Source organism: Phoenix dactylifera, chromosome 6 (genome assembly GCF_009389715.1).
Source record: "Phoenix dactylifera cultivar Barhee BC4 chromosome 6, palm_55x_up_171113_PBpolish2nd_filt_p, whole genome shotgun sequence".
Lineage (NCBI taxonomy): Eukaryota > Viridiplantae > Streptophyta > Magnoliopsida > Arecales > Arecaceae > Phoenix > Phoenix dactylifera.
In genome coordinates, this window is record NC_052397.1 from 16,186,723 (window position 1) to 16,206,218 (window position 19,496).

General features: G+C 47.4%; 2 protein-coding genes across 4 annotated transcripts; one reads left to right on the forward strand and one right to left on the reverse strand.

Moving 5' to 3' along the window:
* Positions 1-557: 557 nt before the first annotated feature.
* On the reverse strand, positions 558-14,587 carry LOC108511333 (60S ribosomal protein L6, mitochondrial-like). Of its 2 annotated transcripts, XM_039127590.1 has the most exons (3): positions 13,194-13,845; positions 12,178-12,715; positions 558-791 (listed from the first exon to the last, which is right to left on the reverse strand). In XM_039127590.1, the coding sequence occupies exon 2, from the start codon at positions 12,691-12,693 to the stop codon at positions 12,385-12,387; it is 309 nt and encodes a 102-aa protein (XP_038983518.1). In that variant the 5' UTR covers positions 12,694-12,715; positions 13,194-13,845; the 3' UTR covers positions 558-791; positions 12,178-12,384. The 2 variants fall into 2 exon arrangements, 1 of the variants encoding a protein (XP_038983518.1); XR_003385823.2 differs by lacking the exons at positions 558-791; positions 13,194-13,845 and adding an exon at positions 14,426-14,587.
* A 133-nt stretch (positions 14,588-14,720) lies between these two features.
* On the forward strand, positions 14,721-19,496 carry LOC103707613 (7-methyl-GTP pyrophosphatase-like). 2 transcript variants are annotated; one of them, XM_026804853.2, is made up of 9 exons: positions 14,721-14,874; positions 15,120-15,191; positions 15,263-15,337; positions 16,635-16,718; positions 17,984-18,053; positions 18,152-18,243; positions 18,593-18,634; positions 19,015-19,118; positions 19,226-19,496. In XM_026804853.2, exons 1-8 carry the CDS (start codon positions 14,842-14,844, stop codon positions 19,081-19,083), a joined length of 537 nt encoding a protein of 178 aa, XP_026660654.1. In that variant the 5' UTR covers positions 14,721-14,841; the 3' UTR covers positions 19,084-19,118; positions 19,226-19,496. The 2 variants fall into 2 exon arrangements, with proteins under 2 accessions (XP_026660654.1, XP_008790383.1); XM_008792161.4 differs by having other exon boundaries at positions 14,724-14,874; positions 19,038-19,118.

Consider the following 19,496-nt stretch of genomic DNA (forward strand, 5'->3'; position numbering starts at 1 on the left):
ATACATGTATGTCACAAGATGTGGTAACAGTGGTCAAATTGTTCCTAGATTAGATGGTGGCCGATATTTTTTTCGCAGAAATGGTCGATGCAACTCTCTGATATTGTTGTTGCTGGAGAGAAGTTTTGCTACTTGCGGCCGCCGTCGGCGTATTCGGGTGCTGGAGCTGTGCGCCTGATCAATACCGCTGCCCCGATCATTGAAAAATAATTAAGATGCTATCATGTACAAGTTACTCTGAAGGCCAGTGGGCAGAGAGTATCTCACAAACTATCATTCACCGGATCTCCAATTGGGATTTTAGACTGCCCATCCTTGTCTTCAGGGGAATGCTTTCCACCGATTCTCAGATTCCCACTTCTCATGTGCAGTGAGAGGCACGCAAAATAGGCGTCCTAAATTTGAAAACAAATGATTTAGGTTATGGTGTGCTCAAGATGATGTCTGTGGGATAGTTTTTGCGAGGCTATAATTTTCGAGAGGGATGATTTATGTTTGCTCACCAAGAAAAGGTGGTCATGATTCAACAAAGATGCCAGCCACTGTACACAAATTTCTGGTATAAAGTATTCAAAGCATGAAAGAAGCAAATCACCAAGACCAAGCTGTGCTGTCAATTAAAACACACTGTTCCAATCTTATGACAAGTGTCTGGCAGCCTAAACAATTTCATTCCTTGATCACCATGAAGGTTCGCCATCGACCAAAATGAGAAACTATTCCTTCGTACCGTACTACCACAACTTGTAGCAGAAGAACTTCGAGAAACAGGAGCACTATGTAAAATGCACTTGTTGCTGGAAATTGGACCCGGGGGCCGCCGCGAAGCCGGGGAAGGAGGAGCTCCGCTGCTACAGGGGGCGGACGGCGGTGCGCCGGCCGGCTGCGTCCTCCACCGCGGGGGGCGTGGGAGCGTCCGAAGAGGGGAGTGGTGCGTCCAGTCTTGTCCTGTCCTGCAAAAAAGCCGGTGGCCGGGCTCCCCGGCGCCGGCCCTCCGATGCCTGAGTCAGAGGGGGCAAGTATGTGGAGAGAGCAGGGAGGAGAGTATGTGGAGAAGACAGAGAGAATCTTGTGTTCAATTGTGTCTGTGCTATTTTCTTCCTTTTTCCCCCGGTCTAGGAGGGTTCTCTCCAGCTCCGGGTTTTTTCTCTGGTTTTTTGGTCCTCCCTCCCTTTTCCCTCCAGGTTTCCTTTTATAGGAGGATTTTTGTTACCTGGGAGGTGACAGGAGGTTTGTCCTGTTTTGTAATAATTGGGCGCGATTTGGCCCATTAATGGCGTAATGGGGAACGGGACCGGATCAGACCGGAATCAGGGAGTTGTCACGGTCGATCGGACCTGTTGGAGTGGTTGAACCGCCGGCTGTGGTGGGCCTGGGGTCCGTGGATGGTAAGTGCATTTATTACCGAATGAACCGGCGGTCAGGGAGAGCCATACGTTCTGATGGTTCAGTGATCCGGAGATCGTCTTGGGCCGTGTTCATTAAATGCCTGAGTGCATCGGAGACTTGAGGGAGTCTCATGCATTAATGGCAGGTCGTGCCGAACGCCTGAGGAGATCTTATGCCTTGATGGCTTGGAGATAGTGGCAGGTCGCAAGCCGTAGGAGTTGTCAAGTCCCTTGGACTTTAGGCGGAGGTTGAACATTTGGTTAAGGCATCGGCTCGGCAAGGGTGCCGAGCCGAGCTGATCGCCCAATGGGGCGCCCTGTGGCGGGGCTGCTTTGAGTACTCCTGGTCGGCGCCCTTTAGGCGAGCACCTTCTAGCAGAGCGCCTCGGCGCTGTCTTTGGTCGGCACTTTCTAACCGAGCAGCTTATTTTGGTTGGGCACCTCTTGGCGCGCACTCTGGTCGGCGCCTTCTAGTCGAGCGCCTTCCTGGTCGGCATCCTTTGGCCGAGCAGCTTTCTGGTCGGCGATCTTTGGCCGAGCAGCTCTCCGTTCGGCACTCTTTGGCCGAGCAACTTTCCGGCTGGCGCTCTTCGGCCGAGTGCCTCCGTGAATGTATGGCTTGGGGTTCTTCCCCCAACACTACCCTCCGACTTCCGAGTCCGAGCTGCTTTTTGGCTCGGGCAAAGAAAGTAGTTCAGTCGTCGATCGTCCTGGTGCTGTGAGCGCTCTTACACCAAGGCGACTGAAGACGCTTTTTCTGCTCGGAGTCCGTTCTTTGGGGACGTCGGCAGAGAAGAGTCCAAGAATAAAATAAAGACATTAAATGAATGGGTACCTTGTACCGTGTGCGTCCTTGCGCCGAGGCGACTGAAGACGCTTCTCTGCTCGGACTCCGTTCTTTGGGGACGTCGGCAGAGAAATCCAAAAATAGACAATATGGAGACATTAACGTAGAAACATTTAAGTAAATGGGTACCTTGTACCGTGTGCGTCCTTGCGCCGAGGCGACTGAAGACGCTTCTCTGCTCGGACTCCGTTCTTTGGGGACGTCGGCAGAGAAATCCAAAAATAGACAATATGGAGACATTAACGTAGAAACATTAAAGTAAATGGGTACCTTGTACCGTGTGCGTCCTTGCGCCGAGGCGACTGAAGACGCTTTTTCTGCTCGGAGTCCGTTCTTTGGGGACGTCGGCAGAGAAGAGTCCAAGAATAAAATAATGTAAAGACATTAAATGAATAGGTACCTTGTACCGTGTGCGTCCTTGCGCCGAGGCGACTGAAGACGCTTCTCTGCTCGGACTCCGTTCTTTGGGGACGTCGGCAGAGAAATCCAAAAATAGACAATATGGAGACATTAACGTAGAAACATTTAAGTAAATGGGTACCTTGTACCGTGTGCGTCCTTGCGCCGAGGCGACTGAAGACGCTTCTCTGCTCGGACTCCGTTCTTTGGGGACGTCGGCAGAGAAATCCAAAAATAGACAATATGGAGACATTAACGTAGAAACATTAAAGTAAATGGGTACCTTGTACCGTGTGCGTCCTTGCGCCGAGGCGACTGAAGACGCTTTTTCTGCTCGGAGTCCGTTCTTTGGGGACGTCGGCAGAGAAGAGTCCAAGAATAAAATAATGTAAAGACATTAAATGAATGGGTACCTTGTACCGTGTGCGTCCTTGCGCCGAGGCGACTGAAGACGCTTCTCTGCTCGGACTCCGTTTTTGGAGGGCGTCGACAGAGAAATCCATTGATGAAGGAACGAGCCGAGCTCGTTGGTTGAAGCTGGTAAAGAATGAGCCGAGCTCGTTTGGCCAATAAGGACAACATCCCAACGTATCGGGGCATCCCGATGAACCGGGGCGTCTCGACGTCTCGAGGCATCCCGGCCGAGGTCGGGGTAGGAGCACGAGCCGAGCTCGTCCGGTCAGAGGACCGCTATTCAATAATCGATGGAGCACGAGCCGAGCTCGTCCGGTCAGAGAGGACCGCTACTCAATAATCGATGGAGCACGAGCCGAGCTCGTCCGGTCAGAGAGGACCGCTACTCAATAGTCGATGGAGCACGAGCCGAGCTCGTCCGGTCAGAGGACCGCTACTCAATAGTCGATGGAGCACGAGCCGAGCTCGTCCGGTCAGAGAGGACCGCTACTCAATAATCGATGGAGCACGAGCCGAGCTCGTCCGGTCAGAGAGGACCGCTACTCAATAATCGATGGAGCACGAGCCGAGCTCGTCCGGTCAGAGAGGACCGCTACTCAATAATCGATGGAGCACGAGCCGAGCTCGTCCGGTCAGAGAGGACCGTTACTCAATAGTCGATGGAGCACGAGCCGAGCTCGTCCGGTCAGAGGACCGCTACTCAATAATCGATGGAGCACGAGCCGAGCTCGTCCGGTCAGAGAGGACCGCTACTCAATAGTCGATGGAGCACGAGCCGAGCTCGTCCGGTCAGAGAGGACCGCTACTCAATAGTCGATGGAGCACGAGCCGAGCTCGTCCGGTCAGAGAGGACCGCTACTCAATAATCGATGGAGCACGAGCCGAGCTCGTCCGGTCAGAGAGGACCGCTACTCAATAATCGATGGAGCACGAGCCGAGCTCGTCCGGTCAGAGAGGACCGCTACTCAATAGTCGATGGAGCACGAGCCGAGCTCGTCCGGTCAGAGGACCGCTACTCAATAGTCGATGGAGCACGAGCCGAGCTCGTCTGGTCAGAGAGGACCGCTACTCAATAGTCGATGGAGCACGAGCCGAGCTCGTCCGGTCAGAGAGGACCGCTACTCATGTCTCGACGCCTCGAGCTTCCCGGTAACCGGGGCGTCCCGACGTCTCGGGGCATCCTGACCGTGGCCAGGGTAGGAGAACGAGCCGAGCTCGCTGATGGAGAGCGCACCATAAACTCATGGACATCTTCAGGGAGTCCACGCAGGTACTCCATCATCTCGAGGTATCAGGGCATCCCAACCGTGGTTAGGGAAGAAGAATAAACCTGATGCCATGGGATAATCAAGAAAATTGGTGAGCTCGGAATAAGTCCGCAAACCATCAGTTTATCGTGAAATGAAATTCATAGAGTGAAATTTATAGAATGGAATTTAATGGTTGAATAATGAGGGACCCCTTAGGGTTCTACTGGTGGTACACACGGAGATTTTCAGAGCTCCAGCTCCGCGGAATGGGAGTCCCATTTAGAGACTCCAATTGATAAGCTCCGGGTCGGCGAATGCGCGTGACTCGGTATGGTCCCTCCCAATTCGGGGCCAGCTTCCCTCGCTCAGTTGTTCGGGAGGTTTCAGCTCTTCTTAGGACAAGGTCCCCTGGTCTGAAAGATTTGACTTTGACCCTGGCGTTGTAGTACTGAGCTGTCTTTTGGCTCGGACGAAGGAAGTAGTCCAGTCGTCGATCATCCTGCAATATAGCCAAATATATATGGAGATGTGCGTGCCAAGCAGGATGTACCTTTCATGCAGTTAGAGTTATAGTGCTTTAGGTCGACTCAGTGGTAGGGGTGGCAAAATATGATCCGACCCGCCAACCCGACCCGTGTTCGACCCGCCATAAACAGGTTTGGGTTTGGCCTAAACAGGTTCGGGTCGTAAACAGGTCGACCCGTTTAACCTGTTTATTAATTGGGTCGGATACGGGTTTTAGATGTCTGACCCGTTTAAACCGTTTAACCCGTTTAACTATTGGGCAGGTTAAACAGGTCTAAACAGGTTAAATGGGTTAAACAGGTTAAACGGGTTAAACAGGTCTAAACAGGTTAAACGGGTCTAAACAGGTCTAAACAGGTCGGGTTGGGCAGGTTAAACAGGTCGGGTTGGACAGATTAAACAGGTCTAAACAGGTTAAACGGGTCAGGTTGGGCAAACAGGTTAAACAGGTCGGGTCGGGTTGGGTAAACAGGTTACCTGTTTATTAAACAGGTTAAACGGGTCGGGTCGGGTTACCTGTTTAATAAACAGGTCAGGTTCAGATTTGTAATTCCTGACCCGTTTAATAAACAGGTCGGGTTCAGATTTATAGTTTTCTGACCCGATCTGTATTTGACCCGACCTGTTTATGTCTGACCCGACCCGATTGCCACCCCTACTCAGCGGCCTTCTTTGGCTTGTGGTCAACTCAGCAGGGTGCCCCCACTCAGATCAGGGCGTGTTGTCGTAGGAGGCGTCGAATGGCGTGGAAAGGCGTCGAATGGCGTCGAATGTCGTCAAATGTCGTCGAAGTGTCGTCGAATGGCGTCGAGTGTCGTCGAGTGTCGTCGAATGTCGTCGAATGGCGTCGAGTGGCGTCGAGTGGCGTCGAGTGGCGTCGAGTGGCGTCGAATGGCGTCGAATGGCGTCGAGTGGCGTCGAGTGTCGTCGAGTGTCGTCGAATGGCGTCGAGTGGCGTCGAGTGTCGTCGAGTGTCGTCGAGTGGCGTCGAGTGTCGTTGGAAGCTCCTTTGCTTCTTAGCTTCATGGTAGCGAACTCGGGCCCTTCCTCTAGCGCCAACTGTTGCTGGAAATTGGACCCGGGGGCCGCCGCGAAGCCGGAGAAGGACGAGCTCCGCTGCTACAGGGGGCGGATGGCGGTGCGCCGGCCGGCTGCGTCCTCCACCGAGGGGGGCGTGGGAGCGTCCGAAGAGGGGAGTGGTGCGTCCAGTCTTGTCCTGTCCTGCAAAAAAGCCGGTGGCCGGGCTCCCCGGCGCCGGCCCTCCGATGCCTAAGTCAGAGGGGGCAAGTATGTGGAGAGAGCAGGGAGGAGAGTATGTGGAGAAGACAGAGAGAATCTTGTGTTCAATTGTGTCTGTGCTGTTTTCTTCCTTTTTCCCCCGGTCTAGGAGGGTTCTCTCCAGCTCCGGGTTTTTTCTCTGGTTTTTTGGTCCTCCCTCCCTTTTCCCTCCAGGTTTCCTTTTATAGGAGGATTTTTGTTACCTGGGAGGTGACAGGAGGTTTGTCCTGTTTTGTAATAATTGGGCGCGATTTGGCCCATTAATGGCGTAATGGGGAACGGGACCGGATCAGACCGGAATCAGGGAGTTGTCACGGTCGATCGGACCTGTTGGAGTGGTTGAACCGCCGGCTGTGGTGGGCCTGGGGTCCGTGGATGGTAAGTGCATTTATTACCGAATGAACCGGCGGTCAGGGAGAGCCATACGTTCTGATGGTTCAGTGATCCGGAGATCGTCTTGGGCCGTGTTCATTAAATGCCTGAGTGCATCGGAGACTTGAGGGAGTCTCATGCATTAATGGCAGGTCGTGCCGAACGCCTGAGGAGATCTTATGCCTTGATGGCTTGGAGATAGTGGCAGGTCGCAAGCCGTAGGAGTTGTCAAGTCCCTTGGACTTTAGGCGGAGGTTGAACATTTGGTTAAGGCATCGGCTCGGCAAGGGTGCCGAGCCGAGCTGATCGCCCAATGGGGCGCCCTGTGGCGGGGCTGCTTTGAGTACTCCTGGTCGGCGCCCTTTAGGCGAGCACCTTCTAGCAGAGCGCCTCGGCGCTGTCTTTGGTCGGCACTTTCTAACCGAGCAGCTTATTTTGGTTGGGCACCTCTTGGCGCGCACTCTGGTCGGCGCCTTCTAGTCGAGCGCCTTCCTGGTCGGTATCCTTTGGCCGAGCAGCTTTCTGGTCGGCGATCTTTGGCCGAGCAGCTCTCCGTTCGGCACTCTTTGGCCGAGCAACTTTCCGGCTGGCGCTCTTCGGCCGAGCGCCTCCGTGAATGTATGGCTTGGGGTTCTTCCCCCAACACTACCCTCCGACTTCCGAGTCCGAGCTGCTTTTTGGCTCGGGCAAAGGAAGTAGTTCAGTCGTCGATCGTCCTGGTGCTGTGAGCGCTCTTACACCAAGGCGACTGAAGACGCTTTTTCTGCTCGGAGTCCGTTCTTTGGGGACGTCGGCAGAGAAGAGTCCAAGAATAAAATAAAGACATTAAATGAATGGGTACCTTGTACCGTGTGCGTCCTTGCGCCGAGGCGACTGAAGACGCTTCTCTGCTTGGACTCCGTTCTTTGGGGACGTCGGCAGAGAAATCCAAAAATAGACAATATGGAGACATTAACGTAGAAACATTTAAGTAAATGGGTACCTTGTACCGTGTGCGTCCTTGCGCCGAGGCGACTGAAGACGCTTCTCTGCTCGGACTCCGTTCTTTGGGGACGTCGGCAGAGAAATCCAAAAATAGACAATATGGAGACATTAACGTAGAAACATTAAAGTAAATGGGTACCTTGTACCGTGTGCGTCCCTGCGCCGAGGCGACTGAAGACGCTTTTTCTGCTCGGAGTCCGTTCTTTGGGGACGTCGGCAGAGAAGAGTCCAAGAATAAAATAATGTAAAGACATTAAATAAATGGGTACCTTGTACCGTGTGCGTCCTTGCGCCGAGGCGACTGAAGACGCTTCTCTGCTCGGACTCCGTTCTTTGGGGACGTCGGCAGAGAAATTCAAAAATAGACAATATGGAGACATTAACGTAGAAACATTTAAGTAAATGGGTACCTTGTACCGTGTGCGTCCTTGCGCCGAGGCGACTGAAGACGCTTCTCTGCTCGGACTCCGTTCTTTGGGGACGTCGGCAGAGAAATCCAAAAATAGACAATATGGAGACATTAACGTAGAAACATTAAAGTAAATAGGTACCTTGTACCGTGTGCGTCCTTGCGCCGAGGCGACTGAAGACGCTTTTTCTGCTCGGAGTCCGTTCTTTGGGGACGTCGGCAGAGAAGAGTCCAAGAATAAAATAATGTAAAGACATTAAATGAATGGGTACCTTGTACCGTGTGCGTCCTTGCGCCGAGGCGACTGAAGACGCTTCTCTGCTCGGACTCCGTTTTTGGAGGGCGTCGACAGAGAAATCCATCGATGAAGGAACGAGCCGAGCTCGTTGGTTGAAGCTGGTAAAGAATGAGCCGAGCTCATTTGGCCAATAAGGACAACATCCCAACGTATCGGGGCATCCCGATGAACCGGGGCGTCTCGACGTCTCGAGGCATCCCGGCCGAGGTCGGGGTAGGAGCACGAGCCGAGCTCGTCCGGTCAGAGGACCGCTATTCAATAATCGATGGAGCACGAGCCGAGCTCGTCCGGTCAGAGAGGACCGCTACTCAATAATCGATGGAGCACGAGCCGAGCTCGTCCGGTCAGAGAGGACCGCTACTCAATAGTCGATGGAGCACGAGCCGAGCTCGTCCGGTCAGAGAGGACCGCTACTCAATAATCGATGGAGCACGAGCCGAGCTCGTCCGGTCAGAGAGGACCGCTACTCAATAATCGATGGAGCACGAGCCGAGCTCGTCCGGTCAGAGAGGACCGCTACTCAATAATCGATGGAGCACGAGCCGAGCTCGTCCGGTCAGAGAGGACCGCTACTCAATAGTCGATGGAGCACGAGCCGAGCTCGTCCGGTCAGAGGACCGCTACTCAATAATCGATGGAGCACGAGCCGAGCTCGTCCGGTCAGAGAGGACCGCTACTCAATAATCGATGGAGCACGAGCCGAGCTCGTCCGGTCAGAGAGGACCGCTACTCAATAATCGATGGAGCACGAGCCGAGCTCGTCCGGTCAGAGAGGACCGCTACTCAATAGTCGATGGAGCACGAGCCGAGCTCGTCCGGTCAGAGGACCGCTACTCAATAGTCGATGGAGCACGAGCCGAGCTCGTCCGGTCAGAGAGGACCGCTACTCAATAATCGATGGAGCACGAGCCGAGCTCGTCCGGTCAGAGAGGACCGCTACTCATGTCTCGACGCCTCGAGCTTCCCGGTAACCGGGGCGTCCCGACGTCTCGGGGCATCCTGACCGTGGCCAGGGTAGGAGAATGAGCCGAGCTCGCTGATGGAGAGCGCACCATAAACTCATGGACATCTTCAGGGAGTCCACGCAGGTACTCCATCATCCCGAGGTATCAGGGCATCCTAACCGTGGTTAGGGAAGAAGAATAAACCTGATGCCATGGGATAATCAAGAAAATTGGTGAGCTCGGAATAAGTCCGCAAACCATCAGTTTATCGTGAAATGAAATTCATAGAGTGAAATTCATAGAATGGAATTTAATGGTTGAATAATGAGGGACCCCTTAGGGTTCTACTGGTGGTACACGCGGAGATTTTCAGAGCTCCAGCTCCGCGGAATGGGAGTCCCATTTAGAGACTCCAATTGATAAGCTCCGGGTCGGCGAATGCGCGTGACTCGGTATGGTCCCTCCCAATTCGGGGCCAGCTTCCCTCGCTCAGTTGGTCGGGAGGTTTCAGCTCTTCTTAGGACAAGGTCCCCTAGTCTGAAAGATTTGACTTTGACCCTGGCGTTGTAGTACTGAGCTGTCTTTTGGCTCGGACGAAGGAAGTAGTCCAGTCGTCGATCATCCTGCAATATAGCCAAATATATATGGAGATGTGCGTGCCAAGCAGGATGTACCTTTCATGCAGTTAGAGTTATAGTGCTTTAGGTCGACTCAGCGGTAGGGGTGGCAAAATATGATCCGACCCGCCAACCCGACCCGTGTTCGACTCGCCATAAACAGGTTTGGGTTTGGCCTAAACAGGTTCGGGTCGTAAACAGGTCGACCCGTTTAACCTGTTTATTAATTGGGTCGGATACGGGTTTTAGATGTCTGACCCGTTTAAACCGTTTAACCCGTTTAACTGTTGGGCAGGTTAAACAGGTCTAAACAGGTTAAATGGGTTAAACAGGTTAAACGGGTTAAACAGGTCTAAACAGGTTAAACGGGTCTAAACAGGTCTAAACAGGTCGGGTTGGGCAGGTTAAACAGGTCGGGTTGGACAGATTAAACAGGTCTAAACAGGTTAAACGGGTCAGGTTGGGCAAACAGGTTAAACAGGTCGGGTCGGGTTGGGTAAACAGGTTACCTGTTTATTAAACAGGTTAAACGGGTCGGGTCGGGTTACCTGTTTAATAAACAGGTCAGGTTCAGATTTGTAATTCCTGACCCGTTTAATAAACAGGTCGGGTTCAGATTTATAGTTTTCTGACCCGATTTGTATTTGACCCGACCTGTTTATGTCTGACCCGACCCGATTGCCACCCCTACTCAGCGGCCTTCTTTGGCTTGTGGTCAACTCAGCAGGGTGCCCCCACTCAGATCAGGGCGTGTTGTCGTAGGAGGCGTCGAATGGCGTGGAAAGGCGTCGAATGGCGTTGAATGTCGTCGAATGTCGTCGAAGTGTCGTCGAAGTGTCGTCGAATGGCGTCGAGTGTCGTCGAGTGTCGTCGAATGGCGTCGAATGGCGTCGAGTGGCGTCGAGTGGCGTCGAATGGCGTCGAATGGCGTCGAGTGGCGTCGAGTGGCGTCGAATGGCGTCGAATGGCGTCGAGTGGCGTCGAGTGGCGTCGAGTGCCGTCGAGTGCCGTCGAATGGCGTCGAATGGCATCTAGTGGCGTCGAGTGTCGTCGAGTGGCGTCGAATGGCGTCGAGTGGCGTCGAGTACCGTCGAATGCCGTCGAGTGCCGTCGAGTGGCGTCGAATGGCATCGAATGGCGTCGAGTGTCGTTGGAAGCTCCTTTGCTTCTTAGCTTCATGGTAGCGAACTCGGGCCCTTCCTCTAGCGCCAACTGTTGCTGGAAATTGGACCCGGGGGCCGCCGCGAAGCCGGGGAAGGAGGAGCTCCGCTGCTACAGGGGGCGGACGGCGGTGCGCCGGCCGGCTGCGTCCTCCACCACGGGGGGCGTGGGAGCGTCCGAAGAGGGGAGTGGTGCGTCCAGTCTTGTCCTGTCCTGCAAAAAAGCCGGTGGTCGGGCTCCCCGGCGCCGGCCCTCCGATGCCTAAGTCAGAGGGGGCAAGTATGTGGAGAGAGCAGGGAGGAGAGTATGTGGAGAAGACAGAGAGAATCTTGTGTTCAATTGTGTCTGTGCTGTTTTCTTCCTTTTTCCCCCGGTCTAGGAGGGTTCTCTCCAGCTCCGGGTTTTTTCTCTGGTTTTTTGGTCCTCCCTCCCTTTTCCCTCCAGGTTTCCTTTTATAGGAGGATTTTTGTTACCTGGGAGGTGACAGGAGGTTTGTCCTGTTTTGTAATAATTGGGCGCGATTTGGCCCATTAATGGCGTAATGGGGAACGGGACCGGATCAGACCGGAATCAGGGAGTTGTCACGGTCGATCGGACCTGTTGGAGTGGTTGAACCGCCGGCTGTGGTGGGCCTGGGGTCCGTGGATGGTAAGTGCATTTATTACCGAATGAACCGGCGGTCAGGGAGAGCCATACGTTCTGATGGTTCAGTGATCCGGAGATCGTCTTGGGCCGTGTTCATTAAATGCCTGAGTGCATCGGAGACTTGAGGGAGTCTCATGCATTAATGGCAGGTCGTGCCGAACGCCTGAGGAGATCTTATGCCTTGATGGCTTGGAGATAGTGGCAGGTCGCAAGCCGTAGGAGTTGTCAAGTCCCTTGGACTTTAGGCGGAGGTTGAACATTTGGTTAAGGCATCGGCTCGGCAAGGGTGCCGAGCCGAGCTGATCGCCCAATGGGGCGCCCTGTGGCGGGGCTGCTTTGAGTACTCCTGGTCGGCGCCCTTTAGGCGAGCACCTTCTAGCAGAGCGCCTCGGCGCTGTCTTTGGTCGGCACTTTCTAACCGAGCAGCTTATTTTGGTTGGGCACCTCTTGGCGCGCACTCTGGTCGGCGCCTTCTAGTCGAGCGCCTTCCTGGTCGGCATCCTTTGGCCGAGCAGCTTTCTGGTCGGCGATCTTTGGCCGAGCAGCTCTCCGTTCGGCACTCTTTGGCCGAGCAACTTTCCGGCTGGCGCTCTTCGGCCGAGCGCCTCCGTGAATGTATGGCTTGGGGTTCTTCCCCCAACAGCACTCACAAGAACAACTACAAATTTGATATGCTAATCCATCAAAAAAGATCCCCCTGGGTGATTACTTTAGAAATCATTCAAGGATTTTAATGACAGAACAAGTAGTTCATTCGCCAACTGTCTTCCATCCTTCCCCTGCTATGGTCGAGCATGGTGGTGCTACTCAACAGTTTAAGCATAAAAGAACAAGAATTTCATCCATTCTGCTTTTACTTTGATTTTTTTCCTTGCTTCTTCTTTACTACTTCATCAATGTACATGATACCCTTGCCTTTGTAGACTTCAGGGGGCTTACAGCTACGAACTGCACCTGCAAACTGGTGTACCCTTTGTTTGTCTATCCCCGTACAACAAATAATGTTGGGTTTAAAGCAGAAAACACGAACAGCAGGAGGAACAGCAAATTCAACCTCATGACTGTAGCCCAATTTTAAGAACAGTCGGCGACCTTCTGCTTCAGTTCTTCCTCTAAACCCAACTCCCACAATCTTTAGAAACCGAAAGAATTTGGCTTCCATCTACAATTTCTGGACGCTTTGCCTGTTATAGGAATGCAAATAAATAAAATCTCCATCTGAAGTTACAGGCATGTGTAAAATAACACCAATTTGCTACATGATCTGCAGATTTTTCATTGAGGATTTTGACAATAACCTTTGACAGATAAAGAAACCAGATTTATAAGCTATTTTAATTGCTACCATGACCAAGGATTTTTCAAAATCAACTCTCCAAAAAGACAAAAAAATTTAGACAACATGAATAGCTGACTGGCTTCTTTTGCATGCCCTTGAGAGAAGAAAAGGAAGCAACTACTAACCACCATTTCTAGTTCCATATAACCGCAACATATTTGCTGATATTAAAGACAAAAGTGAACCAAGCAAATCAAATGAATTTAATAAGCATGATATGGGGACTAGTTTAAGTGAAAATTGATATCCTTTAAAAGCAATAACTAATAACTAAAATGATGGAATATAACACAAAAAATTTCATGTCATCATATCGAAAGTACCTTATTTCTGCTTGGGAGGTCAAGATCTTTGTTTGGGCACTATGCAGAAATCAAGTTGTCATCAAGGATAGCCTTGAGCAAAAAAATCTCAATTTTTGGTGCAATAGCAAACTCCGTGATATATAAGATGCGACGACAGACTATATATTTTCCTAGTGTTGCTTCACTCTTTCGTTGCGGAAAGAACTCCTGAAAGCATGGAGTTTAAACCTAAGGGGATTGAATCTACAACTACTGGTCAGATTGCAGGGAATACAATGGAAGCAGCAATGTGAGAGGAGTTGGACATGGCTGCTGCAGCTTTGCCTTGAAGTGTATGTCTTGAAAGAAATGGGTAAGAGTTCAAGGCTGTTAAGTAGAGTAGAAACAAAGTCTGGAGAGGAATGTGGACCCTTCTTTCTTCATAGATTTCAGTCCTTAACAGACAAGGAGAATTCAAAGGTTATCGAGGTGCTGGAGGTGTCCAATCCATATTGTGGCCTCCACTGAATCTGTTATCGAACACTTCTCTATCTGCTGTTGGCCCCCAATTCTATTACTCTCCCCCACTATTTTGAGCTTCTATTCCTTGCCTTTGTTTAATGTTCTTGACACCATCTTGGGGGCTGAGTAGAGCTAATATGAGGACAGCGAAACAACAACCCAAATAGGATTGGTTTTGACTGGACGGCCGGGTATTAGACACCAATAATCTAAGCCATTGGATGTGTTCCACCATCTCTAAATTACTTACTATTAAAATTTATATATTTATCTGGAGACCCCTAGTCTATGCATCCACTGGTCGAAAATGGATATGAGCCAAAATCATAACAAAGAATCATCACAGTTTCGGATGAGAAACATAACAAATGATCTTTGAAGTAACATCCTTATCATTTACACCACATCTACCCTTAGAAAATTAATTAATTGTCCTCCCTAGAGTTCTAAAAATAATATTTCAATTCTCTAGTTCGATCAGCTTATTGACATTCTAAGGACATGTGTATGTGATTCGGAGTCCTAAGAAATTTGCCAGGCAAACAATCACTACGGTATAAACTGTATCATAAACAATCTTCTTGAAATAGCTCAGACAAATTAGCATACATGCTCATATCTTATCAAAAAGAGCTGCCATTCCATGAACAAACATAATTATGTTTTTAAAAAAAAACTAGATCGAAAATTAAAAATAAAAGAAACTAAAGAAATATATATATCCGAAATCTCAGAGGGGGCAAGCTTACCTCGAGTAGAAAGGTAGAAAACAGGATAGGGCAGCCAAGTTGGCGGTGGCCGGAGGGGGGTCGTTGGGTTGGCCGCTGGTGGCGAAGGGCGGAGGAAACGAAGCGACAGGAGATGGAAGGTTAGGGTTAAAAGTACCCAGCGGAAGAACACACGTGCCGTCATCACACAATATAAAGCGGCAACCATATGCCGATTTCTTAACATGCGCACATTTTGCAAACCAATGGTTGGATCTTATCTCGTGGACGCACGTGTCTAGAAGGAGACTATAAGCTGAATAGAAGCCCGTCGGGATGCGCCGTTGGAGCCTCTCGCCGAACTCTCGGGAGCTCGTTCCCTCCCTCGCTTCTTCTCTCTTACCCCACCTTTCTCTATTCTCCACAAAAACAAGTAAATTAAAAAAAGGAGCAGAGATATGGCATCGAACCCTCCTCTTCCCTCGTTCAAGGTTTGTTTTCAAAAATTTAATTATTTTTTTATGCAAATGATCGTGATTTCTGTCCGGTCTCGTAACATCTTTTCGGCTGATTTTTCTCGTTTAAGATTTTTTTGGGGGGATGTACAGATAGAAATATCGATCAAATCGGAATCTCTTAGCTGTATCATTATTTATAAATTTTTCGTGGACTCCGCGGAGATTTTTCGTCGTTTAGTTTTGTAAAATTAACCAATTTAATGTGATTGCCGCTGCAGATAATCTTGGGTTCGTCGTCGGTGGCTCGCCGTCATATTTTAGCTGAGATGGGATATGAATTCGAAGTCATGGTTTGTTTCTCTTGAACCTTTTGAAGTTATAAGTGTGAGAGCTCTTAAAGTTACGATGGTTTGTGGTTCAGACTGCGGACATTGATGAGAAGAGTATTCGGAGGGAGAAGCCGGAAGAATTAGTGATGGTTCTTGCCGAGGCAAAGGTAGGTCATTTTTGTCACCAAGAGACTTGAATCCATGGTTCCATCAAGAAAAGAAAAGGAAACAAAGAAATAACATCATAGGTAGCCCTAAATAGGATTGCCTGGATATATTGTGCAGGTTAAACTCAATCCATTGTTGAAGTCTGAGGTGATGGATATATATCAAAGTTTTATATTCAAAGAAAGTACGACAAGCGGTTGATGCTCGTGTTTAGTTTGATGCTCGTACATAACATATTAACTACTAGCCTTTGATGTGTAGACGAATTATTAAATATTATTTTACCATAGATTAGGTTGTGATGATTCATGTAGTTTAATTTTTTTTGGTTCATATGTTAGCATGTGTAAGAATTTCATAGATGTAAGAACTAAGAAGGTCCACAAAATTGAAAATAAATGCATCCTCTCATTGGTCTTAATACAATGCTGATGAAAAAAGAGAAGAAACTCCATCCATATCATGTCTGAATAAAAAATGTATCCGGTGATATAATCATGAGCATTTTTTTTCAATAACTGTTGGAAAATTATGCTTCCATATTATGCTGCTTTGAACTGTGTTTGCAACATCCACTGCAGCTGATCTGGAAAAAAACGTGTGGCGGTAGTCTCTTGGCATTTTAATGAGAGATTTGAGAGGAGCAGGACAAAAAAAAAAAAAAAAAAAATCGAAACAAAGGAAAGGCAAAAACAAGATATATTAAATTTAGATGGACATAAATTAAGGGCAAAGTTATTTATGTTAACAGTTCAGAAATTTTTTCATGTTCGCCTTATTGTTTCAATATAGAATTTCTTCATATGTGGGCCCTTTTTTTAGGAGAAGGACATCCGTCAATTATGAAGTATTAAAGTTTTTGGTTCATGGTCAAGGGTCATTAAATGACCATGAATTATATGCTTGACTTTAGGGTTCTAAGCATAAGGCCGTAATCACAGGTGCCTGTCAAATTATGATTTATAAAGTCCTGTAATCTCTAAAGCCCCTTGTTCATTTTCAATTCTTATCCATTTGAATGAAGCAGAAGATATCTGATGATATTTGCTCTAAGACAGGTCTCACAAAATCCTTCTATTTTCTTAATATTCAGTTACTAGAATGTGGATAGACTGTTTTCACTAGTCTCATTTTTGAACCAAAAAAAAAGACTTGGTTGATGAAAGCTGGCAGACAATACTTCTATATTTGCTGCAATTTTCCAACACAATTATTGCAAATGGATCCCATTGGTTTTAGCATGGCACTCACCTTGACTTTACAACTTGCTTGTGCTGATGTGAAATTTCTTTTCAGGCTGATGCTATCATTTCCAGGATTAAAATTACAGATTACAGTGAAAAGGATGCTGTACCGACACTCTTACTAACTTCTGATATAGTATGTCTCAATTCCTTCAATGTGCCTACTTTTTTGAGGCAATAACATGAATCTTTAGTTTCTCACTCTTTGTTGTGTCATTTGCTTTGTATCCTCTGCATACTAATGAATTTATTTGTCGACCTACGACTCAATTGATGTATCGCCATAACTCTATTCATATTTCAACTGTAAATTGTGATTTAATAAAAGCTTTTTTTTTTCTCTATGTTTTCATAAAAATATAAGAGCATGCTTACAAGGAGCAACACATATTTCTGTGGAGATTGTTTAGATACTAATGATGGAATGGTGTATTTCCTACTAAAAAAATTGCTGGACGTTTTAGGAAACACTCTCAACTTCAAACTATAAAAGTTAAGAGATACTTAATTACTCGGGTTACTATTTGACTTTAGTTATATATTTTGTCTTCTTGGAAAGCATGCCAAGATCTGAACCTGCCAGATGAATTTCATTTTAGAAGAAGGAAACTATCGCAAAATTTTAGTATAATAAGGGCCCATTGCTTTTATATTTTGTGCTGCAAATTCTTCTATTCTTAAGTTTCAAATGCTTAACAAGTTTATTACACTTCTATATCTTTCATTTTTTATAAGCTAATATTAGAGTACTCATTCTATTTTGCATGATAACTTTTTTTTTCAAATCTATAATGAATGTTGGCTTTATTTATCATTATTTGTCGCTGTTTGAGGATTTATTGTTAAGCACATGAAGTCCACATCTATGATAATGGCATTCAAAATCTAGTGTAAAACCTAACTAGAGTAAGAAATTTCTAGAACACTTACACCAGGTTAAGCTCAGTGCTCTGTTATCAAAAGTATCATCGAAGCCTTGGCTCCTAAATCATGAAGGCTAGTTTCTTCTTCTAGTAACCATCAAACTTGCTGTTAGCAGGTTATGAGTTATTGCAATGGTTTGGTCTGGTAGGTCCTCTATAAAGTGTAGTCTGTAACAGGCTTTTGTATATCTTTATTATCTGTAGGCAGTAATTCATGGTTCCCCAATGCTTTCAGCTTGAAGAGTTTAGAAGCATAGTTTGAAGAGGGACAAAGGTTTATATACATCTGCATTTTGGTTTATGCACAGAGATTTACAAGGCTAATCCTTGCATCATGTAGTTTTGTGTATCTACTATTGTTGTTGTTCATTAACAAGTTATGTCATTTGAAGCGTATCAGTAACCCTCTTTAGGTATTTATTTCTAAATTGAATTTATTTTGATCATAACCAATTACTAAGTTATAATTAATTTGGAGGTTGTGGTCCATGAAGGGATCATCAGAGAAAAGCCAACCAGCAAGGAAGAAGCTCGTCAGTTCCTGAAAGGTTCGCCAAAGGATTTATGCTTTTTCATTTGATGGTTCAGTTAATTATGCTTGTGGATTTAGTTTCGTATGTCGTATTTATGTCCTAACTGTTTTCAGGCTATTCTGGGGATCATGTATCAACTGTAGGATCAGTAGTTATTACCAATCTTAAGACCGGGAGGAGATATGAAGGCTTGGATAAAGCTGAGGTAATTTTGATGCATAATCATTTAACTGGAAGTTATCTTCCACCTCGGTGTGAAACAAATCTTCACTGCATCATTTTTCTTAGACTTTTAGCTCAAATATATGAAGCCTTGTGCATAACTGTAAATTTTTTATGTTCTGGTGAGAACATAAGCACTTACCACAACGAATCCTATCAAGGGAAAAGAAATACTGATATATGATTCAAAATTTTAATTCCTGGATTTCCATGCATTCATATGGTAGCATATATATTTGCACTTCTATTGGTACTTTCTTTCCTAACAGTGGTAAAAAGTTTGCTGCATTTAAGAATGACTGAGCTGATACCTCTCTGGCATCTTCTTGCAGGTATATTTCCACGATATTCCAGATGAGATCATTGAGGGCCTGGTATTTTCTTCTTCTCTTGGTTATTTGAGTCATTTGTTCAGAATCTACTTTTCCTTTTGAAAGCTGTAAGTAGTCCTGCTGAAAGTCCATGTCCGATGCCGGCATTATGTTATATAGAACAGCAGTAGCATGAATCTAGGTCACACATAGATGTGACTATCTGATGTGCTGCCATTTTAATGTACAATCTTAGACTGATAAGTTCCCTCATGTTGGGGAGATTTATTTTTCAAGGAAATTTGGGGGGAAGTACATAAAAAGGACAAATCAGAAAAAAAATTACGCATTGGATTTCGCTTTGAGTCATTAATCCTTGTTTTTTCTTTAGTTAACTCTTGCTGCATCAGCTGTAACTTGAGCTTTATTGGTGCATAAACCAGGTTTTTTGGTTAAATTTTCTCAGATTGATGAGGGGGTTGTATTCAGAGTTGCGGGTGGCTTACTGCTAGAACATCCATTGACTCTGCCATTTGTTGAAGCAGTGGTTAGTAGTACTATGACTCTGATTATTTCTTTTGTTTGACAATTTCTCATTGATATATGAAGAAAATATTCTAAATCATGAAAGAATGTGCTCGTTTGCTTGTGCAGGTAGGGGCCACCGATAGTGTGATGGGACTCCCCAAGGCTCTTACAGAAAAGCTCATTCGGGAGGCTCTTTTGGCTGAGTCATAGTCTATTGCTAAGTCTTTTATATGGTACAATGTATTTGCATGACAGCAGCCCCTGTGACCCTATTCTTCTCATTGTCTAAACTTCTTCATGTTCACAGTAATTCTTTCACTTTTTTAGCATATTGATGGTGTAAGTACCATATTACCTCATCATTTATAAATACTCTTCCCACTATTTTAAGCTTATA